The sequence below is a fragment of the Carassius auratus genome, chromosome 28 (genome assembly GCF_003368295.1).
Source record: "Carassius auratus strain Wakin chromosome 28, ASM336829v1, whole genome shotgun sequence".
NCBI lineage: Eukaryota > Metazoa > Chordata > Actinopteri > Cypriniformes > Cyprinidae > Carassius > Carassius auratus.
This window is the reverse complement of record NC_039270.1, coordinates 8361510-8387468: the sequence shown is the minus strand read 5'-3', so window position 1 is coordinate 8387468 and position 25959 is coordinate 8361510. Positions and strand designations below refer to the sequence as shown.

Here is a 25959-nt window from a genome sequence, read left to right as displayed (position 1 = left end):
GTCTTCTCTCCTCTGTGAAAGTAAACTGAATATCTTTGAGTGGTGGACAAAACGAGACATTTAAGGACCATTCCTGGGCTTTTGGGGAAACACTGATCCACATTTTTCTGACATATTATAGACCAAACAACTAACCGATTAATTGAGAAAATATTAAACAGATTAATCGACTATGAAAATAATCCCAAATCCTTAATCATTACGTACAAGTGCATTGCATTGGAACCCCTGGATATAAGCCTCCCTCTCTATTCCTCTTTTTTTTTTTAATGTTCTCTCTGTTTTGTCATTTAGTAAACTTTATAGATTTTAACCTTATTATTCCTTCTTGAGTCTCTTTAACAAGAACTTAGATTAATGTATGAATTGAATAGTGATTGTGTGACCTATATGAGGGAACAACCAGTGATACCCTTGGTAGTAATATCAAATGATAGCCTATAGCGATGTCATCAGGATACACATACACCGGTATAGGCAGTGGCCCACCTTACAGTGACCACGACGTGGTCACCCAGAATTTATAGTTTACCCACCTCTTTTTTTACCACTACACCTCTGTTCCAAATGAATAAGAAAGCAAGTAGTTGCTGAGAATGACATTTTCAAACGAGTGTAAAATAAACCATCTGACAAAAATGTTAACCTAAACAAATGAATGCATGAATAACTAAGAAAACAGGATTTGAATGCAAACAGACCTCCATCATCTGCTAATTGTTGGTTTCTAAAAGGGGTCATGAACTACCTTTGTCGATTTTGAACCATTCTCTGAGGTCCACCAAATGGATGTATTTCTATAGTCTTTGGTCTTCCACTTATAATGTTATCGAGATTTTTACATAAAAAATAATTATTATTTTTCATAATTTAGAATTAGCATCATCTTCTTCTTTAGATGTTTTATGATGGTTGGCAAAACCCCCTGATCTGTTTGAATAGGCCTGGCAGATTGTAGACTCGGAAGTACATGCCCACTGCTAAGAGGTCATGACTCATGACCCCTTTAAAGAGTGGTTGTTGTTGTTTTTCTTCATTACTTAGTATTTAATAAACTGCTTTCCAAAATGTATAACATATTTACATTACAAGAGTTAACATTAAATAAAGTTTATTGTTGTATAACAATACTACATATTGGAGATGTAAATAAAAAGGTCCATCCTGAGTAGATCATAAAGATCTTTAAAAATTTAATAAAATGAAAATAAATGTTAAATATGCAAAGCAAGCACTAGCTGATTACAGCACACTGAAAATATACATAACCGGAAATAACTGTTCAGTGTTATTTCAAAAAGGAAGTGTGTCAGGAGGCTCAGAGCAAGTAGGGCAGTCCATTGAAACTGTGGTTTTGTACTTTGACATGCTCTTCACTTGTGACATAATCACGACTATAGTGTTTTGAACCACATTTTGGGGCAGTTGTGGCCTAACGTTTAGAGTGTTGGACTTGCAATCCAAGGGGTTGCAAGTTCGAGTCTCGGGCTGGCAGGAAGTGTAGGTGGGGGGAGTGAATGTACAGCAGTCTCTCAACCTTCAATACCACGACTGAGGTGCCCTTGAGCAAGGCACTGAACCCCCAACTGCTCCCCGGGCGCCGCAGCATAAATGGCTGCCCACTGCTCCGGGTGTGTGTTCACAGTGTGTGTGCACTTTGGATGGGTTAAAAGCAGAGCACAAATTCTGAGTAAGGGTCCCCATACTTGGCTGAATGTCACGTCACTTTCACTTTCATAATGTGTATTTTAGGTGTCAGACATTTAAATTCACAAATAATACATTGAGTTTTTTAAAATACACATCTATGGAAGCATCATTATCAATGCATTCAAATATAATTTGCCAACGTGTTTTATTCATATCAGATACACATAGTGTAAGTAACTATAAAGTTCACTCTATTCTTCTCCCAGTTTACCGGCCACTTACTTACATGTTTTTTTGGAGAAACTGATGAATTTACGTGATGGAAATCCAACTGACAGGACTCTCTGACTCACTGGGGACAGCTAGAATATTTTAAAATTACCAGTGAAAAGGTTAACATCCTAATTGTTTGGTGTTGTAAAAACAATAAACTAGTCTTTGTTGTTTAAACAGCGCATGAGAATAATGGTTGAAAACTGAGAGTGAATGATAATGGTTGTGTCCACATAAAAGAACTGAGCAAACCACAACATTTAAACATCAATTTTATAATAATTTTAAACATTTATTAATAACATTTAATAAGAATCATGACAACATTTACCACTATACACAAAATAAATGTACATCAAAATGCAATAAAGTGTAATATACGCTATTTCTCTAACATGTTAAATTGCCATTTCACAAAGCAGACTACTATAAAAGTCTTGTTATGAAGTCTTGTTATGAAATTTACATCAAATATGTGGGTGTAAGTGTTGGATGATGACTCATCATAACTGCATTGACAAACATGATGAATCAAGCTGGAAGAGGATGTGATGTGGTTTGTGGGTTCAATACAAGATAGAAAAACAGCACCTATTTAAAAAATGTAAATGATTCATTCAATACTGTTTGGTACAATCTCACACAAGATTCTTCTGGACAGGTTCGTTTCTATAGGCATCACTGGCACCCCCTGTCCTTGTTAGGCTTTATCTTACTGGTCTCACTCAGTTTATTACAATACAGTTACTACTGGTGTCCCTCAGGGTTCTGTTTTTGGCCCACTCTTATTTATCATCTATTTACTTCCTCTTGGCCATATTTTCAGGAAATATGATATCCATTTTCACTGCTTTGCCAACAACATCCAGCTCTACTTGTCTTCCAAACTCTCTATTTCTTTTCCTCCATCTTCCTTGACCAGATGTTTAGCTAAAACTTTCTAAAACTTAACCGTGATGAAGCTAAAGGCATACTCATTGGAACAAAATCTACAGTACTTTCTCTAAATTTTATTGTTTTACTGTGGATATCAATAATAATGCAATTTATCCTTCTCAGCAGGTCAGGACGTAATTCTGGATATAGCACACTTTATTTTGAAGCTCATGTGAATAACATTATGTGTACAGCAATTCTTTACCTGCGTAATATTAATCGCATCCCTCTCTCACAACGAATAATAACTGCAGGTCTTATGCATGCACTGGTTACCTCACATAATGACTATTCCCATATGAAACAAAAATATATTGCAGTATATTGGAAAATATCATTATAAATATATTAGGCATATATTCTTATATATATTTATTTTTTCCAATATATTGCAATATATTGAAAGCGGCAATCATTTGTATATTTTGCAATATATTATATAATATATGTATCATCAATATATTATTAAATGTATTCAAATATATAAAATATTAGTAAATAAAAAGGGAAAATAATATATTACAATATATCACAATATATTTTAAGAAACATATTGGTAAATATATTTTCCTTTCCTAAGGGTTGTAATGGTTTCCTTACTGATCTTCCTTCTAAATTTCTCTATAAATTCAAATTGGTTCAGAACTCAGCAGCATGTGTTCTTATGGGACTTCATCAATCGAGCACATTTCTTCATTTCTCAAATATTTACACTCCCAGTAAAGTATTGTATTTATTTTACTTTAAAATTTTGTTTCTTACATTTAGGGCACTTAACAACCTTGCTCTAGCATATCTTATTGACGTTCTCCACATCTATACTTTTCCTTGCACCCTCAGATCGTCACACTCAATCTCTCTTGTGTCGCCACATCTACGTTTAAGCTCCATGGGAGCAGGAACTTTTGGTTTTGCGGCCCTCACAATGGATCAATCTTTCCCCCATTATATATGGAACAGTGACCACCTTTATACTTTTTAATCTTGTCTTAAGACTTATCTTAATTACCCAGGCTTTCTTATGACTTGCTCTTATTAAAGAGATAGTTCACCCAAATATTAAAAATTTATGTTTATCTGCTTACCCCCAAGGCATCCAAGATGTAGGTGACTTTGTTTCTTGAGTAAAACACAAACCAAGATTAGAATTATTCATTTTATTTAATGCTGCCTTTCTAAACTCCCAAAATTACCTTACAGCAAGAAAATTGGTAAAAACAGTACTAACAATAAATAAATTAGTCCTGCCAACATTACAAAATTCAACAGCAAAACTGCATGCATACATCATAAATACAATAAAAGGGATAGTACACCCAAAAATGTAAATTTAATGGTCACAAATGTCACTTACATTTTTATTACATTAACGGTTTCGACTGCTATTTATGAAGGCAAAAATTATCCAAAATACAATCTGAATAAAAAAAATAGTTGATAAAAAGTAGCAAAAGCATTTGTATTCCAAAAAACTTAAATATTACAACTTCATAAGAGTTTTGACCAAAGTGCTGTACAAACTTAATTTACCCTAACCTTAAGCATAAAACAGAAGAAAGATCTGAATAAAGATTCATTCTTTATAGGCAGATTTCTAACATTTTCATAATGGAGTATTACACTTAAGTTTTAAATGTATAAGAATAGCTAAGCTATGCCATGCATAGAGTGCTGCAGAGAAGATGTGGTTATACTGTAGGCCCAAGGCTGGAAACAAGTTTGCATTTTAGCACTTCCAGTTACAATTTTAAAGCTGATGCATTTTATACTGTGACAATAAATACATCAGTAATACTCCTTGTGTGTTTTAATGTGTTAATGTGTCTTGAAAAAAAGGTTGCTAACAAGTGGATAAATTAGACAGTGGTTGTCACCCAACTGGTAGACCGCTGGTACACCCATCTCACTAGTCCACTTTACCAGCCACATTGTTTTTATATTCACACACTTGCAAACTATTCAAACTCAAATCATCAGGGAAAATGTCTTTAAAATAAACTCTTCAGAATGCTTAATTTGTGAAGATTATCATGATGAACAAAACATGTAAGAAACTTAAACTTTTGTTTGTCACAAAACATATTTTCTGCAATAATCCAGTCAATCCCATGGGGTTTTTGTCAAAGGGACACAGGGCGAGTTGAACTTCTGGGGTGGGCTACAAAAATGCATAACCATTGCCCAGATTTTATGCACATTGCTGAGGCTCAATGTTGTTTTTGTTTCCTATAACAGTACAATTTGGATAAAAGTGACAAACTGAATTTTTTTTTAAATCTTATTTCTTATTTACAATAAAAAAGCAATTCTCATCAAGTCTGAATACTCAAAGTAACAGTCAACTATTGTCAGAATAGGCACCGGCAGAGAGCCCTTGAGCAACAAACAAAAGAACCATAATAAAATATGTATAAGGCAATAGTCATGTATTCACTCTTCCACACTAGACTCCACCCTCTTCTCCATGACTCTCAAACCATGGATGGACAGAGCTATAGGGGGCACTGGTGATGGCAGACACTGGTTCTGTTTCCTCTTCTGAAAGTTTTATTTCTGGTAAGACATTTATATAGAATTTAATTTGGCTACATGTTTTCATTGTGTTTCTTACACTTTTGAATAACAAGAACAAACACTGCAAGTTAAATGGCCTGTGTAGCATTTTATGTTAACCTTTTACATTGAAATAACATTTTGGAAATCCATTAGATACATACCAGAATCATCAGTCACCAGGCTCCACAGGCATCTCCAGACTCCTACTAGTGGCCTCCACAGACATTCAAACATGGAACCTGCAGTAGAGTTTATTTTAATATAGGGGCCGCTAACAAACGCAAAGCAAAGCTTAAAGAGGATTGCACATCGGACCCCTGCTGAAAAAAACAATAGACACCATTACAAAATTTGTAGTGGTTTTACTGAATATAATGAGACTTGTATTGGTTATCCTAGAAACTGTTATGGTCCTTGTGGGTCTCTACTAGTCATCTCCTATATCGGTGGCTTGTTAAAACTAATAAATCTTAATGGAATATGTCCCAAAACACACTAGAGCAAACCATTTTTTATGGTTAGAAGTAGATTTTTTTTGTATAGTGGAAACAATCGGAATTTTCTGTGATGGTTTTATTGTTTGTTTGTGCCCCACGTCTTTAAAATTCAAATTTAGTCAACACTCGAAGTGGATCAAAACGTTCATCAAAGTTGTCCTAAAATCTTCTTGTCCTAGGTCAACTTTGATTAACTTTTTTGATCCACTTCAAATGTTGACTAATGTACACGAGTGTCCACACGCCGAGCCGAGGCACCGTTGCATCCTGTTTAAAATCTTGTCGCTCCACTTATTTATTTTTCCATTTAAATTACCAGGAATATAAAAACCGCACGCCCAAGCCAGTGATAAAATAAAACCGTTATTATGGTCATTTCAGCGCAAGCAAGAGATTGCAGAGCGCTACATGAGTTGCACAGCAAATCGTGAGATTATAACAAGATGTGAAGATGACGCATCCAGTGTGCGATACCTGGGACAGTTTATGATACCTGATACCTATGATACCCGACAGAGAGAATGAGCCCTGAGAGCGCTAGACATAGAGAAGGAGCTCTGAGAGAGAAAAGGAGCCCTGACAGCACGCGACAGAGCGAAGGAGCCTTGAGAGCGCCCGACAGGTTGTTTCGAAGGATTTGGATTGTTTTTCTGTCAGATTAATGAAAGTGATATTTGTTTGTTTATCTCCCAAACCTCACTGAAAACTATAAAAATCACTAAATTTAAAATGAAACCTCATTTATGAGTTTCTTGTTGTTGTTTTATAGTGAGGAGGACACGTGAAATGTCCTAATTTGTCGTTTGTCTTGATATATCACTAGCCTATTGAAGACATTCGTCCCTTGTGCAAGCCTGTAGCTAAAACACTCAGACACTTTAAAAAACTTGTGATCTAATCAAAACCATCTATTATTATCAGTTTAAATATTGGTATGCGTGTTCCCAATTAACTCTAAAATAGTTATATATGTATAGCTATACACAAGTTATAGCGGACCAGTAATAATAAGCGTTTAATAAGATTAAAAGTTAAGTTCTCACCCTCGTGATTGATTTCCATGTCAGTCACTGGTTTTTTACTTTAGTAATTCCTTACGATCTTTAAATAAGCGACAATCGAAGCTGATTCAAATGTCCCAGCCATGCACCACAGCGCGTGAAATAAGAGCTCGATGTTTGATTGTGGCGAAGCAGCCGCGAAAGTCATTGAGAGATTTAGAGTGGGAAAGACGTTTTCGTGTGAAAAGTTCAGCTATTGGTGGAGTGTTGTTATGTGAACCAATAGTAACTTGGAGAGCTGTCTTTTATGACGCATTATTCCGTTTCAAGATTGCACAGGAAGCGTATGCACTGGAAACATTTGTGTTTGGCTTGGTTGGTTTCATAGCTCCCCGTAGCTCTTGCTGCAGATCTCGCTTCAGTGAGGGCTTCAGTATTAGAAAGAAACGTCCACAAAGGGCGCGCTCGCGAGCATCCTTCTGAACGATAAAATTATAAATGGGACACCCTACTGTACGGTCTCATGGACTTAACGGACACGCGTAAGTCCGTGAGACCGCAAGAACACATGAAGTCTTTCATTTGGGACAGGGCCTTTAATCAGAGCTCTCAGACTATGCATGGTCTGCAAATGTGCAAATATATTTCCTAAAAGGAATCGGCCTATCAGGCATGCACTATTAAGTTAATTCAAACGTGTGCACAAAATAAAATACATGAAACAGAATTAATAATTTATTGTGACAAAACTGACAACATAAAAAGACAACACAAACACGTGATACAAAATCTCAGGTCTCCCAGCCTGTTTGGGCTGTTATAGAGAGGGTTTTGAGCTCTTCAACAGAGATCAGTTAGACAAGAGACCATTTTAAACCAGCTAAGACCAGCAAACCCTCTAATGCTGAACCATAGCAGTAAAATAAGTAAATAAGTAAAAAAACCATAAGTAAAAAGATCTTAAATGGGGAATGAATTATGCATTTATTATATAATTTCAAACTGCTAAGGCAGCGAGGAAGATACATTAGACATCGATTTACATTATTTTAACATTGTTTTCAATGATTACCCAATATCCCAGATTTATGTATACATTCAAGAATTTCATACCAAGCCTAAAACAGATCATCATCTTACAGCAGATGTAGTTAAAAAAACAATTTACATACATGTAACATAAATATGATTTTTATATATAAAAAAAAAAAACAACAACAACACTTGCCATTAGTAACTTTTCACACCTATAGACAAATCCTCCACAAACTCAAGGTGTGGGACACCAGGGGGCTTGTACCATGATGGTGGCTGAACAAACTCCGGGTAACAGAATTATTTCTGAGTTGACAAAACCAATCCAATCCAGTGCTGCTTTGATGGTACCATGATGATGATCAACAACTTTCTCTGTCATCTCAGGCTTTGAGTTTATGGAGCGTATGCACTTGAAAGCGTGACATCAGTAAAGAACAGCAAATCATATGCCTTTTAACTGTTATTCTCTTCTCTCAAATCACTGCTAAGGATTAACGGATTGAAAAAGTAGTAGAATGTGTAATATATCTAGTAAAACCACTACAAATTTCACAGCAAGGTGAAAAGAGCTGTCCGTGCAAGAGGACAACCATAAGAAAACATCTAGCAATGTCAGTGCATGTGAACTCTAAGCTCTTATGTAGTCTATTTTAAAGCTTTATATATTAATTCTAAGACTTATCTATATTCTATATTATCAGAGATGCGTCACATTGCTTGAAGACTCACTTCAGTGAGTCAAGAACAGCTGCAACTGGATCTCTACACTTGGTAAATGAATCGTTCTGTGTGATCTGGGAATAAAATAGTCTTAGAAAGATAGATTCTTGATATTGGCTGGGGCAACATTGACGTCAGCCCCTCTCAGGAATATGCAACAGATGTGGCTCGAGCAACAAAGATTTCCAGGGGGCCAGTGCTCCATCTTATAAATGCTTAATTTAAAGCTTTTTCATAATCTTGATCCACATGCTCTGGGTAGAAAAAGAATAGAAAGGCTATTAGCATTGTACAATTGAAAACTTCAACATCACGTCATCAGTCATTTAAAATAAAGAAATTCAGATGCAAATAATTTAGTTCTGATCAAAGTCTGTGCAGTTAGTGATCGGAAGACTGTCAGAAGTGTTTCACCTTTCTAAACTGTCCTAATAATTCCTCCACCTTAACCATAATCCGATGGTCATACAGTGCTTTCACCAAGAGATGGCGTTGTTTCTTCAACTGAGAGCTGAACGTCTGTTAACGCATTACATAATCGGTACACACCAGGGTTGTCACGTCCACAGCAGCACAGGAAACTCCCGGCTATTCTTATTAGAGGCCACCACAAAAAAAAACAATTATTATAGCTGTGGTGAGAAATACTTAAATTAGGATAACTCTTAGAAAGCAAAACGTTATTGTAATCAAATATAAATCTGATCTTGATTTGCTATTTTACATGTTATTACTAGCTTCAATAAATAGTTGTCAAAATGTAATTTATAGTCAGTGCTTAAAAACTTATTGGCCAGTGTCCGATGATGTTTTAAAGTCATTGTTTATCCATTTAAACATTTATCATTGCATAAATTCGTCTGAAATGGCGATTATTATACGTTTCGATTAATAATGTCGTCTATCTTGTTAAAAACCGTAAGTTACAGGAAGAGAAAGCAAATATACAATCTGTGTGAGCAAGACATAGTTTGACAACGCGCATACAGCTAAAACAGAAAAATTCTGACCTCTGTTACTGATTTCCAGATTGAAATCCATTCGTATTTGTCGTTTAAAGTTCGGTGTTATGTTTTGTCTCTGGACCCAAAACGAAAACATTTGCATTTCCCGCGGACAGCGGGAAACAGGCTCTGACGTTTCTGTTACGTCAGGAGGAGGAGGAGTCTGTCAGATCATGCATGCAACAGTGAACATATTTAATATATGAGTTGTTTGAGCGTATTTATACTAAAAACGAACGAATTTTGTTCTGAACGAATTTCCGTAATATGAAACAATATATCATTGTACTTTATAGGCTACCTATTATTTACCAGTCGATTTTTCAAATGTGACGTTATTAAAACATTATATGAGGTGCACATAACAAATTAAATATTTGTAACTCACGTTAGTCTAAAGTAGATCATAACCACCAATAAAATACTATAAATAACCCGAACTGCTCTGTGTTCGTAATGGCTGCAAGTATATTCTTTTTTGTTCTAAAGATAAAAATGGAGGGAAACACTATACGTTATAGTTTCATTAAAGATTTACTTACCTTTAAAAGTTTTCCCCTCTCATTCCTTTGGCTTCAAGGAGGTCCAATACAGTGCAAAAAAAGGTTCAAGACGTACGTTGCCATGTTTTAACACACATTTTCATTATCCTTCTCGAGAGTATTTTTTTCTGCTGCAGAGCGCTGTTGTTGTTGCGAGACATTACCGCGAAAATGACGTGCTCAAGTTCCACACTCACTGGTCAAACTGAAGTCCGCCTCTTTTTCCCGCGAACTGATCCTGTCCAACATTTCTTTTTATCTGGTTCTACATTCGCCCATTCATTTTTATGACCCTTCAGATGCACAATAGAGCTTACAGTAGCAGTCACTGACAATAACATATTTTTGCAAGCTAAAAATGTTCTATCTATCTATCTATCTATCTATCTATCTATCTATCTATCTATCTATCTATCTATCTATCTATCTATCTATCTATCTATCTATCTATCTATCTAGAAAGTTAGAGCGTGTGTAAGTTGTTGGTTAGGCATCATATCTCTCTGCTGAAGCGCTGCGTTATTACAAAAGTCTTACACATTCTGCAGCCTGTTCCTTTAAATCGCAGACACCTCAGCTGCGCTACCATTGGACAAAGAGTGCAGCGCCAGCTCAGTGGCTGATATGTGGACGCCCATGTAAGTGACATATATCCGCCAACACGTCACTTTTACAGTCCCAATACTTCTGCTGTACTGACTGTGACAGACAGTGCTGGAGAAATGTCCCTTCGCTCCGCGGCTCGTGTCCTCAGTGCTCCCCTCAGGAGGGTGTCTCAGCCCCGCGCTGCTGGTGCGAGCAGAGCGTACGCGTCCGCGGCTCAAGCGGCGCTGTCGGTGCTGGAGAGCGAGCTGGACGCGATCCGGACCGCGGGCACATGGAAGGGGGAGCGGGTGATCACCTCCCAGCAGGGCCCGCGGATCTCCGTGGACGGCAGCAGAGGCGGTGAGCAGCACAGCAGAGTCAAGTATCACACAACATAATCCGTGGCTAATACAGAAGAATGGTATGATTAGGCTGTGCATTCCTGGAGACCCCTGTCCTGGGGAAACAAAGTCAGTAGCTTGCTGCTGCTTTAGTTTTAAACTTGCTGCATAAAAAAAAAAACACATCTATAATCATGACAAAACCTGTTTCCCTTATAAAATTCAACTTGATTTGTAGCTGCATGGGAAACTATAAAACAAAGATACTTGAAATGAGTAGAATTTATGATTCTCAATATTTTAAAACTTTTCTATAGGTTTATGTTTTAATAACTGAAATTAGTACTACAGAATAGACAAAAACATTATATTTAGTAATGTTATATACAATAACAGTAGTATTCATATAAAAATGTATTGTATGTTTATTGAATGCACAATGTCTTTAACAAATAAATATTTATTTTTTTAATTCAGTATTTATATATGTAATCATTATTGTATATTTTAATACAATTGAAGTTAAAAGTTTAAACGCATATGACTGAATTTATGTGTATTATCATCTTACAAATCTTCTAAAAGTTATATGAGTAGTTTTCTGTTTACTAGTGTTTTATATGATTTATTAAAGTACTTTTTGTAAATGTGTAATGTCCAAATGTGTAATGCACAACTACCGTAGCAGAGCTGAACTATTTTTTGTTTTTCTTCATCTTCTGATCCCATGTTCCTCCCTTTTTGTTTCAGACATATTGAATTTCTGTGCAAATAACTACCTGGGTTTGTCCAGTCATCCGGAGGTGGTGAAGGCAGGAATAGATGCCCTGCAGAAGTATGGCGCTGGCCTTAGTTCAGTTCGCTTCATCTGTGGCACACAGGTGAGAACAAATACTGTATCTGAACACACTGATAACAGTGCTTACCGATGACTTAAGATATATCTGTCAACTGTCTGTTCTCTAGAGCATCCACAAGAACTTGGAAGAGAAACTAGCCCAGTTTCATGAAAGAGAAGACTGCATTCTATATGCAAGCTGCTTCGATGCCAATGCTGGTCTGTTTGAGGTCTGTTTTAACCGATCCTTATTTTATCCTGAGGTAAATAGCACCACTGCAGATACACTGTAACTGTACATTGGCGCTTGTTGCTTTAGGTCCTGTTGGGTCCTGATGATGCGGTGTTGTCTGATGAACTAAACCACGCCTCTATTATCGATGGCATTCGATTGTGCCGTGCCAAGAGGTTCCGCTACAAACACATGGATCTGAATGACCTGGAAGAAAAGCTGAAAGAATCACAGGTAGATCACTGGATTTCATGCAAATCAGAGGTTGCACTGCAAGCTTCAGGTGGTTTATGCACATGGTGATATTTGAGTAATGTTTGTACTAAACTGACTGTGTTTTGGCTTGATAATTATTGGTTTGAGGCAAAACAGAAAATATAATGCAACAATTTAAGTAGAAATGTAGAAACTTAATTCAAAACATTTTTAGAAGATGATTTCTCGGTTCATGCCCTGTATTTGTTTGTTTACAGTCCTCTCGTCTGAGGTTGGTGGTCACAGACGGTGTGTTCTCCATGGATGGTGATGTGGCTCCTCTGCAGGGTATCTGTGATCTGGCTGAGCAGTACGGTGCCTTGGTCTTCATTGATGAATGTCATGCCACGGGATTCTTGGGTCCCCGTGGTCGGTGAGTAAAAGAAAAACGTTGGGTTCCAGAAATAATAATGCACGCTTTCATGTTCTCCATCAGGGCTTTGATTTTTAATTACATAAAATGTATAATATTTATTATATTTTATTTTTGTATATATATGTGTGTGTGTATACATACTGTATTAGGGCTGTGTAAATACATTTTACATATATATATATATATATATATATATATATATATATATATATATATATATATAATCCCCCCCTCCAGCTTTTCTTCAATGTCATTTAGGCCCATTTGTGTATATGTATATATGTATGCTTGTATTGTAATATTTTGTAAAAAACATAAAATGCATTGCTTCTGTATGTATAATTAATAGTTTTAGATCAATAGTTTTAAATGTATCCATCGTTTTTATAGATTATCATAAGCAGTGCTTTATGTAAGTAGTTCTATCCTTCACTAACTAAGTAGACAGTCTATTTTTTTCTGAATTTCAAAAACCTTTGTAGCTGGTTGATTTGGTTCATGGCTTTATTATTCTTTAATGATTATGCTTTTTTCCTGGAATGAAAGCAACAGAAAAATGAGCAGGCATCAGAGTGTGTCACTCAAAGCCAAAATATCATATTATATTATTCACCAAGTGGATGTTCATGCATTTATTTCCCACAGAGGAACAGATGAGTTGCTGGGAGTGATGGACAGGGTTCACATTGTGAATTCCACTCTGGGAAAAGCACTAGGAGGAGCTGCTGGTGTGTATAAATATCAAACATCATCTTTATGTAGTCAAGCTACTATGTCAGACAAAATAACACATTACATTGCAACGTTTCCTTGCTAAGAAGCCTGAAGCAATTTCAGTCATTTCAAACAGGTATATTTCTAACTCTCTGCAGGTGGTTACACTGTCGGACCCAAGGCTTTGATTGAGCTTCTGAGACAGCGGTCTCGTCCGTACCTCTTCTCAAACTCCCTCCCTCCTCCCGTGGTGGGCTGTGCCACTCGTGCTGTGGATCTGCTGCTGGCATCCAATGAAATCGCTCAGTCCATGGCAGCTAAAACCATGAGGTTGGACTGGAGTCGGCACTCTGTGATATTTGTAGATTGCTCTCTTTTTGTGGACAGTAGATTAGCAGCAGAGAGTGCTGTTCAAAGCTGCAGTCTGTCTGGGATGACATAGCTGTCAAAACAAAAAGAGCTGACTTTTGCTGGTTCAGTATGAAAGTATGAATGCTTTTAAGAGTTCATTGAGCTAATGATAACAATGGTCTATTGTGTGCCTTTTCTTCTTTCCGAAAGGTTCAGAAACAACATGACCCAGGCAGGGTTCACCATTTCTGGCACAGCTCATCCCATCTGTCCTGTGATGCTGGGAGATGCTCGTCTGGCTTCACTTATGGCTGACGACATGCTAAAACTAGGTAAGAATTCAGACATTGTATAGTCCATCTAAAAAAAATATTTCTCAAAACAAATTATGCAAGCCAGGCAGCCTGTTTAAAACAATGGCTTTCTCACTTTGTCATCAGGAGTGTATGTGATCGGTTTCTCCTACCCAGTCGTTCCCAAAGGAAAAGCCCGCATTCGAGTCCAGATCTCTGCAGCGCACACTGACGAGGACATTGATCGTGCCGTAGATGCCTTCATACAGACCGGCAGGAAGCATGGTGTCATTTCCTAATGTCAGCAACACAACTGACAAAGCTGTGGACTAATAGAGTGAGGCTTAAGTTACATATCATAGAAAAAAAAATGATCCTGCGATCAGTTAAGGTCAAAGAATATTTGTATATTTTTTTGGTATTGAAGGAATAATTGATTTTCTCTATGATTTAATAGTTGCTTTTTTACAGCAGTCTTCTACACCAGCGATATACCAAATGTGTCTTGACTTTTTTTCAGCTAAGACATGTCACATTAGCATTATTAGCACGTTTGTACTGATCATGCTCATGCTACAGCTGTCCAAAGGTGGGTAAAAATTAAATGTCTTTTGGATTATTTACATGAGTTGACTACTTTATTTTACTACTTTCATAACCTACATAATACCAGTTCTCTCATACAGCTGTATGAAATCAGACCTTGATCTTGATGTTGAATAAATAAAGATTTGTGTAGTGCAATGTCCTTACAAACAATTTATCAAACAACATGCCAAACGGGGGCATGCTTTTATATTTGAAACATCAAAACGGGTAACAAAATTTTAATATTTAGGTAGATTTATTCAAAATTAACATGGAAAATCCATAGTGACTACATTGTGAAGAAGTGTAGTAAATTACTAAATCTAATGAGATGTATAGTAGGCCAAGAATGGGGGGCAAATAAACAATCAATGATCACCTTATACTGTGCACTTCCACAACCTGTTTTAGATTATGTATGTATTATATATGGATCTGCATCAGTCAGTATGCTTATAAAGTTAGATCTTATTCAAGCATGATCTTTGAGATGTATTACAGGTGCAATTAAGACAACTCTAATCTCAGAAATGGAAGTTGAAACAGGAGACTCCTCATTAGATATAAGATGTAAAAAATGATCTGTTGCTTACTGAATAAGTTTACAAGGGCATAATTCAGATCGTCCTACAAAATCAATATTCGAGGAGAGTTGTGAGACTATGAACTTAGCAGGAACAGGGTTTGCGTTTTAAGTAAAGGATTGGGTTTAAGAATATACAATTCATAATATGTACCTAGACTGAAATCCCTTTATACTCCAGCACAGTCAGGAGGTGGCGCTATGCGACCCGCCAATAAACCCACAGAGGACAAATATTCAAGTCGAGCAATAAAGAAAAAACTAACGTAACAACCTAAAATGAAAGAAGGTAATTGTAAAACCCATAAATACTGTAATTAAGATGTAACATTTAAAACCTGACAATTACAAGTAAAACTCTTGTCCTGACAACACAGTTCAAGTGTTAATCTAAAATCTACTTTTATTTCATATGACTTTAGTATTCTTGGTTTTGAGTTCACTTGTTTATGAAACTTGCTTTAACAATTATGTAATAACATTTGAGTTTTAGTGTAAGACTAAATTTCACAATCTTGTGTGTCTTAAAACCTTACAGTAACTTTGCTTTCAAATTCATAATTATTGACTTTCATTTTTATATAAATTAGATTTTGTTGACGTGTTTGTCTCCTTCCAACAAAAGCTGAAATTCCGCGCCAAACAGAACATCTAGTTCCGGTCCCTGCTCTTTGCTTTGTGTGTTTCCCGCCAGTACGCTACTTTGGTGCCAAGTTTTTCGTGACGTACATCTTCAGAACGCCCTGTGGACCAATAAGCGGGTCGGAAAATTGAATGCGGGCGGAGTCTGAGTTCAGCGCGAGGCAGGGCTAGACGTTTTGCCGCGAAATCCAGCGCGCATGTTGCGAGGAGACACACTGCTGTTTCTGATCCAGCGTTATTACAGTATTGAAGCTTATCATTGACAGAACGTATTTAATTAATATTTTATTGAACGTTTATTACAAGGAGTCGGAATATTAGCAGAATGTCGGGGTTTGATGATCCAGGAGTTTATTACAGTGACAGTTTTGGAGGAGGTGAAGGCATTGGGGATGAGGGGGTCGTGAAACGCAGCCAGATCAAAAAGAAGTTCCGTGAGTTTTTGAGACAATTCAGAGTCGGCACCGATCGCACCGGATTCACCTACAAATACAGGTAACGTTATTGCATGGTTCTTCTTGCGTCCCGGTGGGTTTTCTTCTTCAAAGTGACGAAATACGTTTTGCATAACTAGTAACGTACACTATAATTTGTATTTGTTTATCAGTGACTATTGTCTATGTTATTATTATTTTAATATCCGAACAAAACGTCGTTAAATTTGCTGCAGATTCTCTTTTAACTTATGTCCGGTTCGCGAACGCATTGTTCATTTGAGTGATTCGTTTGAATCGATTCACAACATGTTAGGTTGTCTTCACAACGTAATTCATCTCACGTAATTGCCTGCGTGCATCACAACCCTGCAAATACTGTATACAAATACAAAAAATGAATTCTGAGAGCAAACAAATTATGCCACTAGCGAATCGGAAAAATCGTTTTTGAATCGTTTGAATGAAAATATTTGTTCGAAAGAATTGATTCATTTCGAACGAACTCCATTTTGCCTAATATATTGAACATTGTAACTTATTAAACAGTTTGACATCTTTCATTTGGTATTTTTTAATACTTGTTAATTGTGTGTTTGGTTTCCAGAGATGAACTCAAGAGGCATTATACTTTGGGAGAGTACTGGATCGAGGTGGAAATGGAGGATCTGGCCAGTTTTGATGAAGATCTGTCAGACTGTCTGTACAAAATGCCTTCTGAGAACCTGCCTTTGGTAAGGACAGACTTACAAAAATATCTTTCTTTCCATACAAATATTGGAACTCTTACTGAGGTTGTGTTGGATTTGTTGACCGCATACAATTATTATTTATGGTTTATTTTATTGTGTTTAATGTTTATTTTAAACTGCTGACATATTCTAATTTATTATCAAGTGTTTCTAACTTTCCAGCATGCTGTATTATATTTCTGATATGCGTGAGTGCTGCTTGAACATCAGCTGTTTGTTATATTTTACGTTGATTGATTGACAGTTGGAGGAGGCGGCGCAGGAAGTGGCTGATGAGGTCACACGCCCACGGCCACTAGGAGAAGAGATTGTGCAGGACATTCAGGTCATGCTGAAGAGTGATGCCCACCCAGCCTCCATCCGTAACCTGAAAGTGAGGAAACAGACTAGTAACAGGAGCATTATAAATGAAAACCGATGGCTCGTTCATACTTCTACATTACATTCATACGTGTTTTTTCCGCCTGTCTGTTTTATCTTCTGCAGTCGGAGCAGGTGTCTCGTCTCGTGAAGATCCCCGGTATTATCATATCCTCTACGGGTGTGAGGGCCAAAGCCACCAAAGTGTGTCTGCAGTGCCGCGGATGCAGAGCGGTCATCAGCAGCATCCCTCTGCCCCCGGGGCTGCAGGGTTACGCTCTGCCCCGCAAGTGCAACACGTTAGTGTTTTGAAGAATACCTGCTTCATTCTGTTTCGAAATACTGTAGCACTAATTCAGTATGCGCTAGTATGACAACGAACTTAGATACAATAACATCTGTCTTGATACAGAGTTATAAGCATGTTTTTATAACAATTTATTTCTTTATTTTTTTTTGTCCTGCAGTGAGCAGGCGGGCCGTGTCAAGTGCCCCGTGGATCCGTATTTCATTATTCCGGACAAATGTGTGTGTGTGGACTTCCAGACTCTACGTCTGCAGGAAGCTCCTGATGCTGTTCCTCACGGAGAGATGCCACGACACATGCAGCTCTACTGCGACAGGTGCAAGTTGTCACATGATGTTGATTTAAATTATTTTTTATATATTATGGCTTGAGTGTATGCATTCACTGCATTATGAATAGAATTCAGCAGTTACAATATAAACTGAAAATATTTCTGAGCAAAGCTGGAGCAGAACCATTTCACATCTCCAAACGTATCTGAACTAATCATTTGATTTAATGATCCAATGACGCATGGTGAATTTGAAACTGCATGCTGTTTTTACTATTATTACTGTGAATTTTATGACAGAAATAGTAATAATAGCATGTTAGTAAGTGGTTCCGAATTTAGCAAGTTACTACTTTATTTTCTGAATGAATCAGCTGTTTTGAATGAATGGTTTGACTAAAGGGATGGTTCACCCAAAGATGAAATTTCATCATTTTATTTCTTCTGTGGACTGCAAAGCGAGTGATTTTGAAGAATGTTAGTCACCAGGCAGTTTCAGTTCAGTATGGTCAGACAGTCCAGTGGAAATCAATGGGAACCAAAACTGTTGTGTTCTACAGAAAGAAAGAAATGCATACAGGTTTGGTGCGACGTGAGGGTCGACGATGACCCATGTTTCATTTTAGGTGATGACCCATGTTTCATTTTAATATTCTTTGAAGAACATGGTGAACTTTAAGATGCATATTTTACCTTTGTGGACCTCAACGAATCATTCATTAAGACGGGGATATTTCCTGCCACCTAGTGGACGTTTTAGTTTTATATTTAAAGTGTCATTTCATTTGGCTACATTTTGGATTCAAATTTTTTTTTTTTTTTTTTTTTTTAATTTTAGTTATTAATTCAAGTGTAATGTGGTAAGAGCATTTATGGCAGCTGTGGACTGCATGAAATAGTAAATTACCTAAATGCCACTTCAGCTGTTTTGCCACCTCTGCATTGCAAAGATGACTTTTTCATTTGGTTGGTAATAGCCTGTAATGTCTTGACTTTTTAATTGAATGCAATTATTAAATTAGATTTTGAAACCGTGTACATTTTTTTTTGTAGTAGTAGTTTTTGTATATTGAATTGAAATGTTCGATTCTAAATTAAGAATCTATTTAAATCAAGTCATGACCCCAATACTCAAATTAATGAGATTTCAAGCCCCTAACTTTTTCCACTTTTCCATTCCCAGGTACTTGTGCGACCGTGTAGTACCAGGAAACAGAGTGACTGTGATGGGCATCTACTCCATCAAGAAGGTGGCGCAGACCAAGGCCAAAGGTCGTGATAAGAGCGCAGGAGTGGGCATCCGGTCCGTGTACCTGCGTGTTGTCGGCATTGAAGTGGATACTGAAGGAGCAGGTGAGCGTTTTAGCAAAACTTCTTTTTCTCGGTTGAAAACCGCATCTCTCTTCAGCCATTCTCATGTCCTCCTCACCGTCTTTCAGGCCGTGGAGCCCCTGGTTCAGTGTCTCCTCAGGAGGAAGAGGAGTTGAGGGCTCTGGCTTCCTCTCCCTCCGTCTATGATTCGCTCGCTCGCTCTCTGGCCCCGTCCATCTACGGAAGCGATGACCTGAAGAAAGCCATAGCTTGCCTTCTGTTTGGGGGCTCCAGAAAAAGGTAAACATAAAAAAACATAGAAACTGCCTCCTCTTCCCAGCGTGTGTGTTTTTGCCATCTTTCTAATCGGCGTGGAACTGTTTTTGTAAGGTTGCCAGATGGTTTGACACGCAGGGGTGATATAAACTTGTTGATGTTGGGAGATCCAGGTACAGCCAAGTCACAGTTGCTGAAGTTTGTGGAGAGATGTTCTCCGATTGGGGTAAGACAAAGATACACCGTCACATTGTTGCCTTTCAATGCCATTCAAACTAATTTCTTCATACATACAACACAAAAAGAGATGTTATGTTGAATGTTAGAATGTATGTATGTATATTTAATTTATTTTTGTATTTTTTTCACATCACACACACACACACACACACACATAAATATACTTATATATATATATATATATTTATGTATATATAGAGAGAGAATATTATATAATAAAATATTTATGTAATATAATTTGACATTTAAAAAATGACATTTATTTATTATTTAAAAAATAATATATGCTATATTAAACATAAACGTATGTCTAATATATATTTAAAGGAAAGGAGCATATGTATGCTGGTTTACATTTAATGTGGTGTGTTATATTCAATAATATTTTATCATTATTATGTATGTCATTATTACCTGTGATAAATTGTTTTATGAATTTTTAATACAGGGGATGCAATATATTTGATCTCATAATTTTATGTAATTATATTATATAGTATTAAATTGTGTATGTAATTGTTAGTTTGATATTCAGTTTGTTTAACAGATGTAATTATTTTATTGTGTAATGATAAAGTGTGTATACGAGTGTGCGCTCTTTCCTATGATGGAGAGTCTGTATTAAAGTGATTGTGTCTGTTAGGTCTACACGTCTGGTAAGGGCAGCAGTGCAGCTGGTTTGACCGCCTCAGTGCTGCGAGACCCTCACACTCGTGGTTTCGTGATGGAGGGTGGAGCCATGGTGCTGGCTGATGGAGGAGTGGTCTGCATTGATGAGTTTGACAAGGTTGGACTTCTTCGCAGTCTGGATTTCCAGACTCCTCTTGCAGTCTTAAGAAATGCTTTGGGCTTTATGCTAAACTAACTTGCTTTTATCTTTTGTGCTAGATGAGAGAAGACGACAGGGTCGCCATCCATGAGGCCATGGAGCAGCAGACCATTTCTATTGCAAAGGTACCAGGCTTTTCCACGTCATGGCATTAACCAATAGAAATCCACTATTTCTTCAGCTTCCGTTCTCTTGAGACTGGATCATTTCTTTGATTAACACACGTGTGTTCACCTCAAGGCCGGCATCACCACCACTCTGAACTCTCGCTGCTCTGTGTTGGCCGCTGCCAACTCCGTGTTCGGCCGCTGGGATGATACCAAAGGAGAGGACAACATTGACTTCATGCCCACTATTCTGTCTCGATTTGACATGATCTTCATCATTAAAGACCATCACGACCAGCAGCGAGACATGGTGGCTGAACCGAACAACCTCTGCTTACTGTTTCTATTGTAAAGTCTGATTTTAATTGAACTAATGCACAAGCACATGTGTTTTTCTTTAGACTTTGGCCCGGCACGTGATGAACGTTCACCTGAGCGCTCAGACGCAGATGGAGGGTGTCGAGGGAGAGATAACTCTGGCCACGCTGAAGAAATACGTCGCCTACTGCAGAGCGTAAGTCTGAATCATAGTCTATAAACACTGTGGGAATTTGGACAGCAAAATAATAATGCATTAACCCACACAGGAAATGTGGACCTCGTCTGTCTGCGGCGGCCGCAGAGAAACTGAAGAACAGATACGTGGTGATGAGGAGCGGAGCGAAGGAACACGAGAGAGAGACCGACAAACGTGTGTCCATCCCCATCACTGTCAGGTGCGCACTCTATGACATCTGCCTTCACTTATTTTGTTCCTCGATGTATATTTATACATCCGCCTGTAGTTATTCACTTGTTGACGTTAACTAGTCGGTGGTCTGTCGTCCTGCAGGCAGCTTGAGGCCGTGGTGCGCATTGCAGAGTCTCTGGCGAAGATGAAGCTGCAGCCCATCGCTGGAGAGGAAGAGGTGGACGAGGCTCTGAGACTCTTCCAGGTGTCCACGCTGGACGCAGCTATGTCCGGCAGTCTCTCCGGTGAGTGCGGTGGGCTTTCAGGCCAGGAATAAACTGCAATATTGTGCCACTTATAAAATTTCAATCAGTTTACTTGATTGCCAGATAAATTTATTAAATAAAAATATATTTTTATTTTGTAATTTTTTTATATATATATATATATATATATATATATATATATATATATATATATATATATATATATAAAATCTCAACTCATTCTCCCAAGTTGACAAATCCTCAGTTGTGTTAGCCAGCAAAGACCAGCCCTGCCCTGTCTAGTCTGTGTAGATAACTCTGTGTAGAGTCTGATGTAGCAGTGCTGTGTGTTTGTAGGTGTTGAAGGGTTTACTACTCCGGCGGATCAGGAGCTGATCTCTCGCATAGAAAAGCAGCTGAAGAGACGCTTCGCCATCGGCTCCCAGGTGTCCGAACACAGCATCATACAGGACTTCACCAAACAGGTCAGTTAAAGCTCCAGGAGCTGGTCACAAACTCCTCAATACATTGTGTATATGTGTGATTACATCTTCAATCAAATGCTCTTCTCCGAACAGAAATATCCAGAACACGCCATTCACAAAGTCCTTCATCTGATGATGAGGAGGGGTGAAGTGCAGCACCGCATGCAGAGGAAGGTTCTCTACAGAGTCAAGTAGACACATGTTGTGTGATTGTGTTTCTGTCAGCAGAACCTGACATCTGATGGGCAGACGAAAAATCATATACAGTTCAGATTTATTGTACATAGTTGTTTGGACGCTTTATTGCTGGAGAAATGATTCTCATATTGCTCTGTCAAGGCTAGGTATGAATCGAGTGTGTTTCCATCGTGACGGTATGCTTTTCTGTTTTTTCAGTGGAAAATCACATTTGATTGTCAGGTCTGTGTAAAAGTAAAGATATGCTCATGTTTTGTATTGAAACATAATAAAGCATTTACGAAATTATTTGTGTGTCTCTTATCAAAAAAACTAAGAAAATCAGTGTTGAATGTTATAATAGCTTTATTGCATTTCACAGAAATACATGGAAAGCAGTTACAAGGGTAAATGAGCATTTTAACAATGTGAAAGTGTTAACATGATACTTGTTTTCAAAATCTGTTTGAGAATTCACATTTTTATTTTTAATTACTTGATGCACCTGATTTATTACTGGGTGCATGTTATATAGTATCCATGATCAGTGTTTGTTAAAGATCAGCCTGTGGATTTGACCTCGTCACAGTATTAAGATGTAAAAAAAATGGTAGAATTTGTGATGAATTAAAAAGCATAAACTCCCATTCCAACAGTTGCCAAAGTGAGTCCCACACCCAGAGCGAACTGTAGCACTGGAGAGCTGGAGAAGCGTTTTGACTTGGCCTCATTCCCTTTGTCACCTAAACAAAAACAAGCAAAATAGTATCATGATCTTGTATATTTACTGTTTCAAAGATGATTCATGATTTGTGTGTCTTCAAACTCACTTGAAGCTTCCCCCGTGATGCTCAGCATCTTCTGAAGATCATCAAAAACCTGTTCGAAATGACAGATAACAACAACGTCAACCTTTAAAGTCTCCACTCTTCTTTTTCTGCATATCTCAAAAATAAGGGTTTGGTAAGATTTAAAAAAATAAAAGTTTTTGACAAGCCAAGTTTATCAAGGCTGTATTAATTTGATCAAAAATACAGTAATACTGTGCATAAAATCACTTTTCTATTTGAAAATATTTTAAAATTTGATGTATTCCTGTTTCTTAATTTTTTTGGGAAACAGCTTTTGTTTTTCAGAATTATTTGATGAATAGAAAGTTCAAAAGAACAGTATTTCTTTGAAATCTATATCTTTTGTAATGTAACCGTACTGTGACTTCTGATCAAGCTAATGCATCCTTGCTACATAAGGATTAATTTCTTCTTCTATGTAAGAGTAAGATGTCTTTGCTGACCTCGATGTTGAGCTCAAAAGCCGTGGTGGCCTCGTCCAGCAGGTCCTGTCTCTGCTGCTCTGTTAACTCAATGCTGTTCATTCTGCTCCTGTACATCTGCTTGAATCTGTTGGGGCTCGTCACTCCAGGAAACCAGAAGAACTGAGCTCCCTTGTTGCCACTCAGTCCCAAAGACTTCTGGGTGATTTTGCCCAGCACTTGTCCTCCTGACAAATCACCAAGATAGCGCGTATATGCATGTGCCACCAGAAGACCCGGGCTGTTGTTGCCAATCTAAAGGGGAACCGAGAGCACGGAGTTAGGATCAGAATCACTGGAACATAAATGCAGTTTCATTTCCTGAAAGAGATGGTTCCCAGACTCGCCTCTCTCAGTCTCTGGGTGTATCTGTGAGTGGCGGCAGGCACAGTTACTCTCGTCCTCCAGTGGGGTCCGAAGAAGTGCTCCAGGTCCCGCTCCAGAGACTCCAGTCTGGCCAGCTCCTGAGGGAAGTAGATGGGCTGGACCGCGGGATGAGAGGCGTTCCTGTCCAGCTCTTCCTCGAGTGCTCGGTAGATCTCATACAGAGAACACAGCAGGAGCTGGAAACACATACATTTACATAGTCAGCTTTTACTACTCAAAACATTATTGTGGCTGTACTTCAGACATCTTCAGGGATATTTCACCCCCCACCAAAAAAATAGAGAAATAATTTATGAATGATTATAATTTACTCAGCCTAAAGTTGTGCCAAATCTGTATGGAAGTCAGTGGCTACCAGAAACGGTTTGGTAACCAGCATTATTCAAAATATCTTCTTTTGGGATCAAAAGAAGAAACTACAAAAAGTTATATATTCAGTAAAAGTGCAAAATATGTTATATATATTTTTACATGTGTTTGACGAGTTCACCTAGGCTGCATTTATTTGAGCAAAAATACAGTAAAAACAGCAATATATCATTCTTACAATAAAAAAAAAAAAACTTTTCTATTTTTATATATTTTAAAATGTAATTTATCCGTCCTATTAAAAAAGCTGAATTTCCAGCATCATTCATAACTCACTAAAATGTTTTTATAACATAGGCTAATTATAAATATGTTAACTATTTTTATCCAGTAAATTGATTAATAATCAATCATAATAATCAGTTATTAGCCCTTAGATGGTATTACTACAGTTGTCAGTTTGATTTAAGCCATAGCTCTGAATACTGTAATTGTTACTATATTACCATGGTATATTTAGGACCCTAAGCTACTTAAAGTACTCCCATCTTCTGGTGCTTTTTCTTAGTTCATATTTGAATGTTCTAAAACGTTTCTTAAAAACATTAATTTAAGTGCCATTATTGTTTTCTGTGTAGTTCATCTAACAGTTGCAGTACATTATACTGATTGCTTGTAGGTTTACCTTGTACTGTGTTTGTGTGATCTGTCCTTTCTGGTAGTTGAGCATCAGCTGTGTGTTCTCAGCTCTGACATGACTGTCTTTGGTGGCTGCTTTTATTTGCTCAGACAGATCACTGTGGAGAAAACAAGCCACAATCCCGCATTAGTACTTAACTGAACAGATAAGAATCAATGTCTTGTCTTCATAGAGCCTATATCTAGCACTGCAACATCCACGTTACATCTGCTATTGCTACACATCTGCTTCGTATTTGTGGTATTATTTACTTCAGGCTTTACTTCAGTATTTATAATTATTAAGAAGAACATAAAAAGCATTTTACCTGCCAGCGGCCGTGCTTTTCATGGATTCCATTCCTTAAAAAAAAAAAAATTATATATTTGTTATATAATTTAACAGATGTCAGTATGTGCCCTGTAACGCATATGAATGCAGTTTCGGTCTTACTTGTGCTGTTGTGTTTCTTGCAGTAGATCTGTGGTCCTGTATTGTCTTCACGCTGCTCGCTGTGGATAAGATTTCCCTGAGCGCCTCACTTCATTATTTATACGTTCCCCTTCCTCTGTGTGAGTCACTGGATGTGGCGAGAAGGGAAGTGAAAATGTTGAGGCAATTCCACATGCTTACACTAACCGTGACTGGGTGTTTTTTTTTTTCGCCTGAGAAATCTCAGCAGTTTCTCATGACTAAGCAATGCTAAAACAATCCAGAATGTGACCAGCATGACAGGCTGTTTGAATCCGTTTGTTTAAAGGGTTGTAAAAGT

General features: G+C 37.5%; 3 protein-coding genes and 1 long non-coding RNA gene across 5 annotated transcripts; 2 read left to right on the top strand and 2 right to left on the bottom strand.

Annotated features, from left to right (window-relative positions):
- Positions 1 to 4001: 4001 nt before the first annotated feature.
- Positions 4002 to 10645, bottom strand: LOC113046689 (uncharacterized). 2 transcript variants are annotated; one of them, XR_003276138.1, is made up of 6 exons: positions 10218 to 10645; positions 9682 to 9838; positions 9086 to 9259; positions 6956 to 8925; positions 5577 to 5654; positions 4002 to 5412 (listed from the first exon to the last, which is right to left on the bottom strand). It is a non-coding gene; the product is annotated as an uncharacterized LOC113046689 (long non-coding RNA). The 2 variants fall into 2 exon arrangements; XR_003276139.1 differs by lacking the exons at positions 9086 to 9259; positions 9682 to 9838.
- Positions 10646 to 10853: 208 nt separating this feature from the next.
- On the top strand, positions 10854 to 14827 carry gcat (glycine C-acetyltransferase). Its single transcript, XM_026207584.1, has 9 exons — positions 10854 to 11162; positions 11894 to 12024; positions 12110 to 12211; positions 12301 to 12447; positions 12687 to 12841; positions 13490 to 13572; positions 13717 to 13888; positions 14120 to 14241; positions 14350 to 14827. Exons 1-9 carry the CDS (start codon positions 10940 to 10942, stop codon positions 14499 to 14501), a joined length of 1287 nt encoding a protein of 428 aa, XP_026063369.1. The 5' UTR covers positions 10854 to 10939; the 3' UTR covers positions 14502 to 14827.
- Positions 14828 to 16179: 1352 nt separating this feature from the next.
- Positions 16180 to 22809, top strand: mcm5 (minichromosome maintenance complex component 5). The gene is made up of 16 exons (XM_026207583.1): positions 16180 to 16510; positions 17057 to 17183; positions 17446 to 17574; positions 17688 to 17860; positions 18029 to 18184; positions 19323 to 19492; positions 19579 to 19750; positions 19841 to 19952; positions 20610 to 20753; positions 20855 to 20920; positions 21036 to 21212; positions 21304 to 21416; positions 21490 to 21618; positions 21735 to 21877; positions 22196 to 22323; positions 22417 to 22809. The coding sequence occupies exons 1-16, from the start codon at positions 16341 to 16343 to the stop codon at positions 22516 to 22518; spliced, it is 2211 nt and encodes a 736-aa protein (XP_026063368.1). The 5' UTR covers positions 16180 to 16340; the 3' UTR covers positions 22519 to 22809.
- A 39-nt stretch (positions 22810 to 22848) lies between these two features.
- On the bottom strand, positions 22849 to 25770 carry hmox1a (heme oxygenase 1a). Its single transcript, XM_026207585.1, has 7 exons — positions 25641 to 25770; positions 25516 to 25549; positions 25194 to 25305; positions 24160 to 24375; positions 23795 to 24067; positions 23331 to 23379; positions 22849 to 23243 (listed from the first exon to the last, which is right to left on the bottom strand). The coding sequence occupies exons 2-7, from the start codon at positions 25545 to 25547 to the stop codon at positions 23128 to 23130; spliced, it is 798 nt and encodes a 265-aa protein (XP_026063370.1). The 5' UTR covers positions 25548 to 25549; positions 25641 to 25770; the 3' UTR covers positions 22849 to 23127.
- Between the last annotated feature and the right edge of the window lie 189 nt (positions 25771 to 25959).

Excerpts from the sequence above, each read along its gene's own strand:
- hmox1a (XM_026207585.1), bottom strand. The coding sequence starts at position 25,547 with ATGGAATCCATGAAAAGCACGGCCGCTGGCAG. Across the intron at positions 25,306-25,515 it reads AAAAGCACGGCCGCTGGCAG|TGATCTGTCTGAGCAAATAA; the intron begins GTAAAATGCTTT and ends TTTTCTCCACAG. Across the intron at positions 23,380-23,794 it reads CTTTTGAGCTCAACATCGAG|GTTTTTGATGATCTTCAGAA; the intron begins GTCAGCAAAGAC and ends CATTTCGAACAG.
- mcm5 (XM_026207583.1), top strand. The coding sequence starts at position 16,341 with ATGTCGGGGTTTGATGATCCAGGAGTTTATTACAGTGACAGTTTTGGA. Across the intron at positions 18,185-19,322 it reads ATGCAGCTCTACTGCGACAG|GTACTTGTGCGACCGTGTAG; the intron begins GTGCAAGTTGTC and ends TTCCATTCCCAG. Across the intron at positions 19,751-19,840 it reads TTTGGGGGCTCCAGAAAAAG|GTTGCCAGATGGTTTGACAC; the intron begins GTAAACATAAAA and ends TGTTTTTGTAAG.
- gcat (XM_026207584.1), top strand. The coding sequence starts at position 10,940 with ATGTCCCTTCGCTCCGCGGCTCGTGTCCTCAGTGCTCCCCTCAGGAGG. Across the intron at positions 13,573-13,716 it reads AGCACTAGGAGGAGCTGCTG|GTGGTTACACTGTCGGACCC; the intron begins GTGTGTATAAAT and ends AACTCTCTGCAG. Across the intron at positions 13,889-14,119 it reads ATGGCAGCTAAAACCATGAG|GTTCAGAAACAACATGACCC; the intron begins GTTGGACTGGAG and ends TCTTTCCGAAAG.